We start from the raw sequence: 14,815 nt of genomic DNA on the forward strand, positions 1-14,815 counted from the left end.
CTGTCAGCTGGGTTAGAGGCTTAGCGATGTTGGCGTACCCAGCTACGAACCTTCTGTAATAAGTGCAGAGGCCGAGAAAGCGGCGCAGCTCCTGTTTGTCCCTCGGTCTCGGCCATCCTCTGACGGCTTGTAGCTTCTCCGGGTCCATGGCCACTCCGTTCGTCCCTACTACGTGCCCCAAGTAGCTGACCTTCTTCTGGAACAGATGACATTTCTTCGGGTTCAACTTCAGCCTGGCTTGTCGCAGTCTCTCGAACACTTTCCTCAGGTTCAACAGCTGTTCGCTGAAAGTCTTGCCCACCACGATGACGTCATCAAGGTACAGCAAACATGTGTCGTATGTCAGGCCTCTCATTACGGACTCCATTAGTCTCTGGAATGTAGCCGGGGCGTTGCAGAGGCCGAACGGCATAACGGTGAACTGCCATAGTCCCTGGCCTGTAGAGAATGCCGTTTTCTCCTTGTCCTCAGGTTGTAGCGCCACCTGCCAGTATCCTGACTTGAGATCCAACGTCGAGAACCACTCTGCTCCGGCCAGAGTGTCCAAGGTGTCGTCAATTCGTGGAAGGAGAAAGCAGTCTTTCCTTGTGACGTCATTCAGTCTTCTATATTCCACGCAGAAACGCAGGTCCCCATTCTTCTCTTTCACCAGCACCACAGGTGATGACCAAGGGCTGTCGGATTCCTCGATGATCCCTCTTGCTTTCATGCCCTCCAGTTGGCTGTCAATCTCTCTCTGTTTAGCTAGAGGGACGCGTCGAGGAGGTTGTCTGATTGGGCGGGCATTTCCGGTGTCGATGCGGTGCTGAACTTTCTCCGTTCTCCCGTAGTCATTTTCAGACAGACTGAACACGTCCTGAAATTCTGTCAGTAGATCGTGGACTTGTCTTCTTTCTCTTTTGCTTAAATTCGCCGGCAATTCTCGAGCCAGCTCTTTCATTGATGGGTCTAGATCTGGACGTGGTCGGTGACACTCCTCGTTTTCTGCCAGCGACGTCACAGTCACCACCGCCTCGACGTTACCTAGTACAGTTTCACTAGGCACCTCCTTGTCCCGATTGGTGACATTCAGGACCCTCACCGGTACCACCTTCTGATTCGGGAGTAGGGATCTGGCCACATAAACCCCATCTATCGGAGTTGTTTGCGAATCGAGGAGCAGGTTTCTCTTAGGTTGTCCGTCCAGTCTTGCCGTCACCACCATCTCGCAGCCTCCTGGGATTGTCACATGATTCTCCAAGGTGAGTCTGCTGGCCATGGTTTGGTCTTCGACGTCCCTCAGGAACACTTCATCCTGACCAAAACGCAGGATACGGCGCCGGACGTCCACCGTTGCATCGAAGATCCGCATGGCGTCGAGTCCCAGGATGACGTCTTCAGTGATGTTGGCGACGAACACCCACATCTCCAGTCTCCTCTTTCCCAATGTCAGATCCAGGAAAACCTCCTTTTGGATGGGCAGGTTCTCGCCTGAGGCAGTACGTAGCTCATACCGGCGCAGCGGCGTCCTCCCAGGTAGGCCACGCACGACTTCCGGTCTGGCGATAGTGAGCGACGCCCCGGTGTCTACCAGTACTCTGCATGGGCGGCCTCTTATCTATCCGTCAGCAATCAGCCCATCGTCGCATCTTCTGTTAACCGTCTTCAAGATCAGCCGAGGGGATGGTGATGACGGCGCCGACGTGCCCCTCATCGCATCGGCCCCTTTTAGTTTTCCTGTTTGTGACCAGATCTGTCACAGTCCCTCCTCAGGTGTCCAGGCTCGCCGCAGGACCAGCAGGTAGGCACTCCTCGTCTTCGTCGCTCTGGTGATTTCGGTTGACGCTCCTCGACGTCGGCCGTCGCGACGCTCCTAATCCGGTGCGATGCCGAGACGTTCGCCATCAACTTGGCTGCCTCCATCCTGAGGGCCGGCGCCAGAGCTGCGTTGATGGTGCGATGCTCTGCTAAGAGTAGCTGTTGTCTTATTTCCGGGTCTCGAACTCCGCTGCCGAAGGTGTAGGCCGCCTCTCCAGCGATGAAATCATTAGGTAGGCCCATGAGGGCCTTATGGGCCAGTTGTTCCACCGCCATCGCGAATTCTTGTAGGGACTCGCCTGACTGTTGGACTGTCGTTTTTAGTTGGGTCCTAAATGCTGCAGCAAGTTGATGGCCACCATAACGTCCCTCCAGGGCCGCCATTATCTCAGCGGCTGTCCCATCTTCTGGAACGCTATGAAGAATCTCCGACGCCTGTCCCTGAAGCGCGGTCAGCAGCTGAGTAGTCTTCTCCGCTGGGGTCCACCCATTATGTGCTGCGGTGGCCTCGAACTGGCGACGGAATATCGCCCAAGACGTCGTACCGTCGAACTTCGGCGTCTTGACGTTGTGATGTTTGGCTGAAGGCGATGATTCCGTAGGGCCACTATATGGAGTCCTCAACTCTGTGGCCGCTTCTTGCATGGCACGTCGAACCTCCTCGGCAACTATCTGTTTATGTTCTCTAGCCTGGCGATCCACCAACGCGAGAATGTGCTTGTTTTCTTCAGCATGTCGGTCCATCAACGTGAGTATGTGCTTGTTTTCTTCAGCATGTCGGTCCATCACCTCACTCGTCTGCTCTTGACGACGCTCGAGATCGCGGATTTTTCCGTCGATATGGTCTACATCCTGTCTCAACTCGGCTACTGTCTCGTTTATAGTTGTAAAATTCTGGTTTAGTTTATCCAGATCGGCCTTAAGTTCGTCTCTCACAATGGCGACAATTCCATCTACGTGGGCCGAAACACCTTCGATTTGTGTAGTGACGTCATCTTTCACTCCGCTTATGTCGCCTTTCACTTCACTTATGTCACTTTTCAATTCCGCGATGGCTTGCAGGATCAGCTGTAGGTTCTCCATTGTCGATAATGTCCCGATTCTGACACCAATGTAAATTTTATTAGTAAGAACAATGTAATTTATTCGTCACAACAATAATTCCTTTCTACAATTCACCTTAAACGCTCTCGTCAACAATTGGATCTTCACTCAACACAGTATTCGTTATAGCACTCCACCGACGACAATGACAATTTACTTGGCCTATTACGCACAACAATGAACTGTTAATCTTAACTAATATTTACAAAGCACTATTTACAAATCAGAACTATCAGTTCTCAGTTCACAGTTCTTCTATCTCAGTCACTCGAGTTCACAGTATCTCGAACCACAGACCTTCAGAGACAGTTCACTGTACTCGAACTCGGGTCCCTCCCACTGCGGTCCACTGCACTCGAACTCAGGTCCCTCCAACTGCGGTCCACTGCACTCGAACTCAGGCCTTCGGCTGCTGACGCAGTTGCGGACGCACACTCGAGTCGAACTCCGGTACACAAGACTGGCTTCCTTGCTCTGGCTTTCTCACAGACTGAATAACTGAAAACTGCTCGAGTTTGCTGGCGCTTCTTCTTTTATAGCAAAATCATAGTTGCGAGAAATTTCTACAGGTGTGTAGAGAATTATCTGGATATCTCCACTTCGACGGACTTCTCGAAGAGTCTGGAAGGTCCGTTCCCCATTCACTGCGTACGCAGCAGTTGCGCGCGCACTCTCGCTCCACTCTCTCGCCGCGTTGGCCCTTTCCCCTCTCCGCCGCGCGCCATTCCACCGTGCTCCGCGCGATCTGCTTTCTTGCGGGACGCTGGTCGTGAGTTCGAATCTCACGTCGCTGTCACAGTATGTTTACAAATATCGAACACTGGTTTCCCACAAGGGCAGACATTTGAAACGAATATACTAAGCTTGTCATCCTCATGTCGTCCTTGTTCCACCAATTTAAACTAGACTTACCTTTCGTTAAAATATCAACATGTCTGAAATGACAAAGAATTATGTATCTGAATTTATCTTTACATGCATAGCTACTTCAGGTAAACATTAATATTACTGATGACAGTGATAACGTGTGTAAGCAATTTCCCAATCTGTCACAAATTTGAGCCCCCCCCCCCCGAGCAGCGTTGCCGCAATTACAGCGCGGTGGGCTTCCAATCAAGTAGGCCCAGGTAACAGAATACTGCAAAATGAGGTGATCATATGCGACCCTGCTGGTATAATAAAGAACTATATAGTTTGCCCTCGTCGCATTGTGATTACATATCCTTTAAAATAATTATACATCGGCAACGAGTTTAATAGAGGAAGTCATGGATTCAGTGTGACAGTGTTGCCAGTGTAATAAAGTAGCACGAAGTGGTATTTATTTACGAAAGAAAACATTATATTTTAACTGTTGTCGTAAAATAATGACATATGGATTCATAATACAATAAAATGATTATACTCACTATTTTGTTCCGTATACTATTTTGAAAGAAGTACATATTTAACATTACATTTGTGTGGTCATTGCTTGATCCTCAGAGTATCAAATAATATTGTGAAAACTTATTTATGCTCAAGTGTCCAGCGAGAAATTTTAGCGTGTAAAATAAAAATAGCGATTGGATAAGTGAAGCGAGAGTTAATCGAATTTTCAATCAGGTAACTAAAGATGTTCCAGATTATAAGATAGGGTTCGATTTTTAAGCTAGTTTAGTTCAATATTCATGTGTCATACTGTAAGTATTGTTATGGATATTGTGTTATTTGCTAAATGATCTTGCAGATAACCAGGAATTTTGTTGAAAATTCTGTCATCTAAAAATTAGCAAACTTGCATTCACTTATTCGGCACGCTTAAATTTGGTATGAGTTATTTTAGAGAGAGAGAGGTGTTAAACACTACGCTCAAACTGAATAACAAATTATCAAAGTCACATTAAATTGTTTTATTGCAGGTTATTGATTGTTACATCAATGTCATCTGATAGAGATGCCATGTATTATCCTCCACCTCCGCCACCCCCACCACCAGTTCTACCGTTATTATTTAATGATTTGCCTCAGTTTACTTCAACCTGTACCCTTATTCCTTTACAAGCCAACTGTACTGCAGTGAACGTATTGCCTTGCACATGTCGAAGAAATCCAGAACAAGAGCTTCTTGAAGCCCGTAATAGACTGTGGCAATTTGAAGGTACCCAGGACCCACCTCACATATCTTATTACAGATATATTGAGCCAGTTTTGCAGGATGGACCAAAGTAAGATATTTACTTTTAATTTAATAGTTTTCACAATGTGTTATATGTTAATTTAAAATTCCTAAACCGAGTTTTATATAGGTGCGGCTTGGTGGCCTTGAGTATGGCGTCGTCATGTACATCACACCCCTTAACTGTTGAAGAGCTGCTGAAAGAAGCCCGTGCACGAGGCTTTACAAATCATGGCGAGATGTTCTCTGTGGATGACATGGCTACACTAGCGCGTGAAATGTTTCAACATTGTTGCCGTGAAGTAGAAGTTTTGCCAGGTGGTTTGGGACAAGACAAGGAATATGTTATCCAACACCTGACATTGGGTAGTATTCTTCTTATACCGTATCCTTTAATTACTCGAACCTGGAAACGTTAGAAGTTTTCCGCAACACGATAATAGTCCACCAGATGTTTTAAGATAGTCAATAATCAGTTTTTAATTGTTGCTGGTTAGCCCATGTGTAATTTACTGTATAGCTAAAATGCATAAGGTCTACATGTATTCATTTTCATATGGGCATTTTTTTTTTTTCATAATTTTTGCCTTTAGCCTTTGTTTATGCAGCTGACATTACATAGCATTTATATTATTCATTATATACATTGGAATCGAAATATTGGACATAAGGATTTAACTGGGAAATCACCACCGACATAGCTCAGTCGGCTAAGGCACTTAGCTGCCGATCCAGAGTTGCTCTAGGGCGCGGATATGATTCCCACATGGGCTGATTATCTGGTTGAGTTTTTCAGAGGTTTTCCCCAACTGTAAGGAGAATGTCAGGTAATCTATGGCGAATCCTCGGGCTCATCTCGCCAAATACCATGCAGCTATCACCAGTTCCATCGACGCTAAATAACTCCACTGTTGATACAGTGTCGTTGAAATAACCAAATAAAAAAATGGAAAATCAATTTTTCTCAAATACTCTCTCCCCTATTTATTTTAAGGAAAAATGTTATAAGTATATTTTTCTTAATTATTAAAAAATGAATGAGAATACAGTAATAACAAATGTATTTTTATTTACTCTTAGAGAAAATTTGCATTGTTACTATTTTTGTTAATTTTTATATAAATAAATCTTATAACAAGCAAAGAAAATCTAATTCATAAAACTAACCCTACACAAGCATCGGAAATAGAGTGTTATCTGGACCTGGTTGAAGATACCAAGGAAAGCGAAACTCAAAATGATGTCCTAAAATTGCTAGCATTAGAAACTTCATAGTAAAATCCTCTGCTCCTTCTGTTATTTGTTGGTTTCTCAACAATGTACCTTAAATACGATTCTGAATATTTCGTCTAATGTTTGAAGATTTGTCATTTTGAACCAGCCATTATACTTTAAAAGGTTGACTGAGAGCAAACAGTGTACTGGCACAGACTGATCTTAGAGCTCTTAAACTCTTAAAATACTCATTTACTTTTTTCTTCTTTTCTTTTGAAAATCCCTTTCTCATTGACATAATGAAGAATGATTATCCCATTGCAAGGCCAATTGTGGTTGATTCGACAGCTGTAGAGTTGGAGCTACTGGAGGTTCAAGACTAAAACTGTTGAAACTTAGTGGCTATTTGTTGTTGTGTCAACTGTCCAAAGACAGGTCTGAATCTCACAAGTGATGCCAAGAAGACATCACTTATATGAGGCAACTAGGCCAGAAGATAATGGGATAGGGTGGCCAGTTCCTTTCCCCCCTCCAAAGTGGCTATTGAACCTTTGAATTTTGAAAATAGGTAAATGAACAAAACTGTCATGTTTTTGTGACACATCATGTGATCATTATATTCGACAGTTAAATGTATTAAATCTAAGCATTGAGCTGTTCTAAGTAGTGAACATTTAAAAAAATTGACTGGTTTAACTAGTCACCAACCAGATTTCAAGCAGCTGACAGTTAAAATAGAAGTTCTAATAAAGTGAAATGCAAATTGTGTTGTAGTGATGTACTTAAATTATTCAATGAACCATAGTCTATAACCTACATGTTTCTCAATTAAAAATACTGTTAACTTTGGGTTTATTTTTATGTTTAAAAAAGAAAAAAAAGTACAACTCTCTTCAAAGTTTGTCTCCTAGATTGCGGCTCCCAAAAGTCAGGTTGTTGGTCTCCTATATAATAGGGTGCTTAAGTACCGGTATGTTCATTTCTTACTTGAAGACAAAGGTTATATTAAATCCTTCTTTTAAAGAATGCCAGGAAATGGCTATTACTGGTCAAAGATTATGTTGTGTGTTATGCCAGGGGCGTTGTCATTGCTGTTTGTAGAATTTGCTCTTCCTGTACAAGTAAGTGCATCTGATTGAAGAGCCTTAACCAGTTTGTAGCTATGATGCAGATGCAAACCACTCTCCTTGCTGTCGACGTGGCCATAAAGCTCACTGGGCCGTGGCATCAGGAGTCATCTTGTCCACGAATGCAAAGCATACCTGCCATCTGCTGGCACGACAGGGCAAGAGTCGCCATCTGGCCGTGTGGTCTTACGATGATCTCCAGCGCAGCAATGAGAACTTAGTGGAACTGGACCCAGGTCGAGCTACAGACGGCAGAGTGTATGTGCTGCCCTCTGGTGGGGTAGCAGCAGGCCTGGGGGGCAGAGCCATTCTGCTGCATGGTCTGGGAATGGACCAGTGCGGTGTGGCACCCTCTTTGTGAGAGGTACACTATGTGGCAGCCTGCCCCTCGAGGCTGCAGTGTGACTTATTTGCCTAAATCCAATCTGTCCTTATATGAAGAAGATGAGGTGCTAACAATTTTAGTTTGTTTGGCAGGATTCTTATGGATTATCAGAGAAAAATTTCGTAGGTCAGTCCACGTTCCAAGCACAGATTTAGCAGATTTTGTTAATTTTATAAAATATAAACACTAGGAAGTGCTTTGTTTGTGATCACATATGACATCAATTCTCAGTAATATTAGGTTGATGCATAACTTTGTACTGTACCGTTTTTGTTCGTCATCACAACACTGCATTGTCAGGAGATTTTTATCATTTGTTATTTGGAGTGTTGTGCTTGCAAATACGCCTTGAATTTTGCTGATTTAAAGAAAGTTAGTGCTATTTGTGAGCTAAAGAAATGGAGTGTCAAGTGGAAAAAAGCGAACATTTCCGACATATTCTTCTGTTTGAGTTTAACAGAGAATCAAAGACAGCGGAGGTAGCCCCAAACATTTGTGTCATGTATGGGGAGAATGCTATTGGAGAAAGCGCTCCAAGAAAATGGTTCTGTCAACACACAACACCCCACACAAAATTTAGTATCCATCCACAGAAGATGATGTTACGCATCTGGTGGGATAAAGAAGGCATCATGTACCACGAATTGCTTCCCAAGAATATAACCATAACTGCTGACATTTATTGTCAAAAACTCAGACGTCTCGTGGCTGCAGTTGAAGAAAAACGACCAGGAAAACTGCATGAAGTGCTGCTGCAACATGATAATGTATGCCTACAGTTTGCTAACATGACAAAAGCAGCTATCCAGGACCTTTGTTGAGAGGTGATTCCACATCCCCCATATTCTCCCGATCTTGCCCTTCAGATTTCCACCTTTTCTGTTCTCTATCCAACAATCTTTAAGGGAACTCCTTTGATAACGAAGATGCTTTACAGACATGACTTGACGACTTCTTTAACTCCAAATCAGCAGATTTCTTCAGATGTGGAATCGAAAAAGTACCCCAGCATTGGCAGGAAGTCATAGATAATGTAGGAAAATATATAGCTTATTACTGATTAATTTCTGTCTCGTATTCATCTCAACTAAAAACTTTTGTCATAGCAAAAAGACACTACGAACTTTTGCATCAACCTAATAGATGATCTAGTCGTTTGCTAACTACAAGTAAATTGTGTTCTTGCCTAGTTCCTGTCTTGTAATGAGTCATTCTGCATTGTATATGTAGTAATGATTACAACAAGCTACAACCACTGAACTTTTAGGCTTGTAGAAGTCATAGTTCTGCACATATCGAAATCATTTCACTCTTGTGCCATGTGAGAAAGGACATTACACCAAAGTATAGTGCCATATTTCCAGTGTTCCTCTTTCACAATAATTAGTCAAATTTTAGGACATCAATATATCATAACACTTCCAATAATTTTATGGGAGGATTTCTGTGTTGAGTTCCTATAATATTTTCAGTTCAGTAGCTAGGAATACTGATGTTACTGATGTGGCAGACTTTCTGATGGATCATCACATACTTTAGTTACCACTCATTAATGTAACAATATCGGTATATATTGTAAATCCAATTGAACGTTGATGTCTTTGAAATTGAAGTAACCCCTATGCTGAATCGGGATCGTGACAGAAGTTGAAAAATCAGGCTTGGTTCAAGAGTTCAATTGGATAAAATTGTAGACCTCGGAAATTTGAATTGTATAGTGGTAAGTAAGATTGTGGGCCTATCTTAGCATTAGTGTAAAGCTATCAGAGTATACTACAAACAGTATCTTTTGGATCAGTGGCAGAAGAGGATGACATTAGCATTCAGGTCCCATCTAGCATGTTACATATTTGACGACTTGTAATAAACAAAACAATCAGCCAGTGTTGCAAGCTTTAGTTCAGTGCTTATTCCCGTGAAGTACAGACGTGAAATGAGCATTACTACTAAAGTAATATTATTATTATTATTATTATTATTATTATTATTATTATTATTATTATTATTATTATTGTTGCTTACTCAACTGTCCGAAGACAGGTTTGAATCTCATACGTGACACCAATAAGGCATCACTCCATGAGGCAAGTAAGCCAGAAATTCATGAGATAGGGTGGCCAGTTCCTCCCTCCAATGCATATATCGCTGTTTAGTTCAGATGTATACAAACAATTGTTCTTCCTTTGACACATATCGTCAGGTGAGCTATACTGCGTGTTAATAGATGTACATCCTTTGACACAGAAATTGGTCGTTGTTCAGAGAATGAGTACCACCTCGGAATATCTCCGAAATCGTCGTGTATACTGTGTTTACACACATGCGTTTTACATTGATTCGAAGCCTGATCTTTGTAACAAGAAGAAAAAGCTCTTTCGCTAAGCCTTAAAGACTTCATAGGGAATATGTCATTTCATGACATACAGATATGTTGCTTCTATGACTTGTCTTCATCCTTGGACCCGGATGCTTAATATTTCCCTGTGTGAATCATGTGTAAACCTGAACAACACTTAAACTCTTCACGTTACAGAAGTTTTCTGTGTCAAATGTTGTACATGTCAGCCAGAACTTATTATTACTACTGCTAGGAGGATCGAAAAGTAATGCACAACAACCTCTTGTGGCAACATATTTAATAGATAAGCAAAATGAAATAATGCAGAAAAAAGTTACCTATTTCTCAACACACAAACCAAGTCTCTCAACACATTTCCCCCATTGTGACACCAGATTTAGTACACCTCATTCATAAAACTCCATTTTCTGGGCGTATAATCACCTGCTCATAACTGATTTCACTTCTTCATCTGAACCAAAGTGTTAACCTCCTAGGAATTTTTCTATTGGTCCGAAGAGGTGAAACTCAGATGGTGTGAGGTCTGGGCTGTAGCGTGGGTGACTGCTGCCTCAATGCCTCAGACATTGGGTGGAGTTGCAGCGGTCACTGGTCTGCTGGAATGTGCTTCGTCGGTAAGATTTACTCGGCCCTCTTTGAAGAACCTGCACCACCTGGAGATGTTGCTATGGTCCAGACAATCAGCACCATACACCTGGATTTCACTCGGACTTTTTTTGTTTTGCTCAGAAAAAATAGACTATACCTCGCTGCTCTTCACAAGTAGACGATGCGAGCACACATTCCATCTTTACTCAGTAGTTACTGCTCATTCCACCAGGGTGACACTAATCGAGTCATTCATGTCTGTAGCGCAAGATTCAAACTATCTCTTTACCAACTTAGAACGTTCTAACCAAAATAGTATAGGCCTACCGTAAAGAAATAATTGTGCGTTACTTTCTGATCATATTATTATTATTATTATTATTATTATTATTATTATTATTATTATTAGTGGTATGGGTGGTAATATTATCGAATAATTCACTAATTATGTGGTGGCCATAGAAAGCAGCAGTAACAGTAGTCCACTACTGTGGAGTAACAGCATACTTGACCATAAAATGAGCGTGTCTGGGTTTAAATCCTGGTTGGAACAAGTTACCTGGTTGAGATTTTTATGGGGTTTTCCCCCAACCCATTAAGAGCAAATGCTGGGTAACTTTCGGTGCTGGACCCCAGAGTCATTCCACTGGCATTATCACCTTCATTGCTTTCAGATGCTAGATAACCATAGCAGTTGATAAAGTATTGTAAAATAACCAATTAAAAAGAATTAAACAGTAATAATATAGAGACGTCACCAGTTCATAAACAAACAGTACATATTATTTTCAGTATGAGAGGAATTACTCCAAAAGACTCTGTCTGTGGTACCAGTACCACTGACATTGTGAGCCACTGGTGTAACTCAGGCAGTAGCGCTCTTGTGTGGGTTCGATTCCAGCTTTGGCTGATTACTTGGGTTCTCCCTTTCCTCGAGGTTTTCTCCAACTGTAAGGCGAATGTCAAGTAATCTATGGCGAATCCTCGGCCTTATCTCGCTACCACCAATTCCATTGACACTAAATAACCCAGTAGTTGATACAGCATCGTTAAATAATCAAGTTAAAAATAAATAAAAAATACTTAATTGATAATATTAGTAATGTTGGTATTAGTATGCAGTAATGATTTCATGTCTTTACTTCACCCCACAATAAGGAGGTTGGCACAGTAAGCCTCTGGCTGCGGTGAAAAGGAGAAAAAAGCTTGCAAAAGTGGCTGAATTCTGGACGATTTTTTGTTTATTATAAGTCATTGGATATGTGATATGCTTATAAGGTGAAGATAAGACCTGAATACTGACCTCGATCTCGCCCTATTTTGATCTAAAAGACTCTGATTGTAGTATGAAAAACTCATAACCCATTGTTTAATTTCCATTTCTAATAATAATAACGATTGCTGAGGACTTCAGGATAAATGAATCAAAGATATAAATAGATGTATTGTCTTGTAATGTGGACCAGATTTTGCCGAAAACCATTGTAGGGCTTTCAGGCACATTTTCGAATTAATGACAGGAAGAGAGCAGTGACTTACTGAATACAGAGTACCGTAATTTGAAATATGAAGGAAGTGTACCGGTATGCAAAGATGACTTTTGTTTAGGACAAGAGGTACGATATCCCAAGGTTGATCGGGACAAGAGGACACAAACTATATAAACAAGAAAATATTATAACAAAAACAGAAGTTAAATTATCACTACTACATAAATCTTGTGAAATATCACGATTTTTTAAAGATTGCTGCAGCAGTTATGTATATTTACTGTATTATTAAATTTCTGTTTCTTGAAATTTATTTCAATATTCAATGGAAAGGAAACTATTTAGTCTACCTGAACAATGTATCTTATTGAATTTCCTTCTATGCAAATGCCGTTTGTCTGTTCTAGAAATACTAAATTATATATCAGATCATTGTTTATTATTTATTTATGTTTAATCCTTGCATAATATTTTGTGGCAATATGCGAAATGCTGTCAGCTAAAATATATATATATTTTTTTCAAGTATTATTTCTATGTAGAATTCAAGCTCTTCAACATTTAGTCGATAAATTTCTATTTGCAATTCAGAGCCAAATGGGGTGGGGCTGAGTAGGAATGGAAATTCAAACTTTGTGGTTTCCTTAGTCCTTCTGCACCTTTCACCAAAAGACAGTTCTTTAAATATCATTTTTTTAAAATAAGATTTGTTTTCTGTGCATTTCTTTTTTTTTTTTTTTTTTTTTTTTAAGTTTTAAGAATAAAATCAAGACAGAGAAGAAAAGGAAGGAGAGAGTTTGAGAGATAAAGAAGTTGAGAAGAAGACGAATTAAAAAAAAAAAAAAGAATAGTGAAGTGTGTTCAAAATGGAGGCACTAACTTAATTGTCAAGTGCTCACTATTGAAAACCAGCTGTAGTTTCCATACTTTCGTATAGAGGATATAATTTGTAATGGGGAATCTTGTTTGTGTCAGGCATTGAAGTTTGTATAAGAGAAACACGTTGAAAGTAATGTTCAGGTGTAGAATTCTACAGTGGTAAATCTAATATTCTAAACTTCATGGCTCTACAGCTACATGAGCACCTACCATCTAGTAGTCAACTGTGCAACTACCAGATGGGATACTCCTTGTTCAGTCATGCAAGCTAACCACTACATCAAGAAGGCAGCAAATGCAACATTCTGGTACTAATAAAGTCTTCATTTACTTGCCTAAATAAATGATAATGGTTTCTTCTCCAACAAAATAACAGATATAGCACTGGGTGCAACTGTTCGTAGTTAAAAGCTGTATATAAACATTGTCTGCCTACCTCGATGTTTTGAACTATTATATCATTCAGATATTGATAAGAATATCTATATCATCCACAGAATGTCGGCTTTCCACGCTGCTAACCCGGGTTCGAATCCCACTGGATCCAACTGGAATTTGTGATGAACAAAGACAGTGTTTAGTGGTAGGTTTTTGCAGGGTACTTCCATTTCACCTACCAGCACTTCACCACTGCTCAATTATCATGGGTGAAGTACCTGCTGTCATTAGATTAAAAACATTTTTTTTAACTATTACAACATTCAGAATTTTTTGTGCTAACAGCAGGCACTTGACTTTTCGTCATCCACCCATATGAAGCTAGTTATGTAGACCAGTTTTCCGACAGAGTCTTTGTTCAGGTGCGTCATAGGAGGCTGAGCTACACTACACCTGTGGTGAGATGAGATGATGGAGATTTGTTGGGATGCCACAGAAGAACTGTAGGAAATTCCTGTGTTACCTGAACTATGAGCTTGCTCAATACAATTTATAAATTGGGGGTTCACTGGGAATCAAACCCAGGTCCACAAGATTAGAAGTCCAGCGCTCTAGCCACTAGACCACCGTGGCTACTACATTCAGATATTGATTGACAAGGATATCTGTATGTTTCCTGTCACTGTATGAATATTCCATCAATAGGTAATTTTTTCTTGTACTGTTGATTACAACTTTGCCCATCTATTTCACTTCATAAATGAGAGATGATAGAAGCTTATGAAATTATGGTAATGATAGTATATCTCTGCTCATCTATTTAATTTTATGGATGGATGGATGAAGAAGTGATGGAATGATGCAGAAAAAAATAGGAGTACTTTGAGCTCTTTGTCCATCGTGAATTCCACTTGAACTCTCAAGGATTTCAACTTGGGTCCCTGTGGGAATGGACACTAGCTATTCATTCAGTGTAGTGTATTTTTACCGTGTTAAGTTTTATTTGTATAATTTGCCAGTGAATAATAAATAGTGAGATCATATTAATATTAAATAAATTTTCTACTTTAAATATGTGCTTGGAACATTTCATAACACTGTCCATTTGGCTCAAATGAATTTTGCCTCATAACGGTTCGTCCATAAAGCGCATTTTGACATTCATACTTGAGCAATGTATTTTATACCAACTCTCTCGAAGAGTGAAATTATGTATATAGTTCCTTTATTATTTAATTCTGTATGAAAACATTGAGCAGTGACCAAATTGCGGATTGTACCTATTGGTATGTGAGTGATGAAAGAGACATGGGGCACTTATCCTGAAAAATTTCT

The 14,815-nt window shown here is 40.8% G+C and overlaps 1 protein-coding gene across 1 annotated transcript; it reads left to right on the plus strand.

The window, feature by feature from the left end:
- Nucleotides 1–4,096: 4,096 nt before the first annotated feature.
- On the plus strand, nt 4,097–11,730 carry LOC138699499 (actin maturation protease). The gene is made up of 4 exons (XM_069825436.1): nt 4,097–4,506; nt 4,803–5,108; nt 5,190–5,444; nt 7,435–11,730. The coding sequence occupies exons 2-4, from the start codon at nt 4,822–4,824 to the stop codon at nt 7,760–7,762; spliced, it is 870 nt and encodes a 289-aa protein (XP_069681537.1). The 5' UTR covers nt 4,097–4,506; nt 4,803–4,821; the 3' UTR covers nt 7,763–11,730.
- The last annotated feature ends 3,085 nt before the right edge of the window (nt 11,731–14,815 follow it).

The sequence above is a fragment of the Periplaneta americana genome, chromosome 1 (genome assembly GCF_040183065.1).
Source record: "Periplaneta americana isolate PAMFEO1 chromosome 1, P.americana_PAMFEO1_priV1, whole genome shotgun sequence".
Lineage (NCBI taxonomy): Eukaryota > Metazoa > Arthropoda > Insecta > Blattodea > Blattidae > Periplaneta > Periplaneta americana.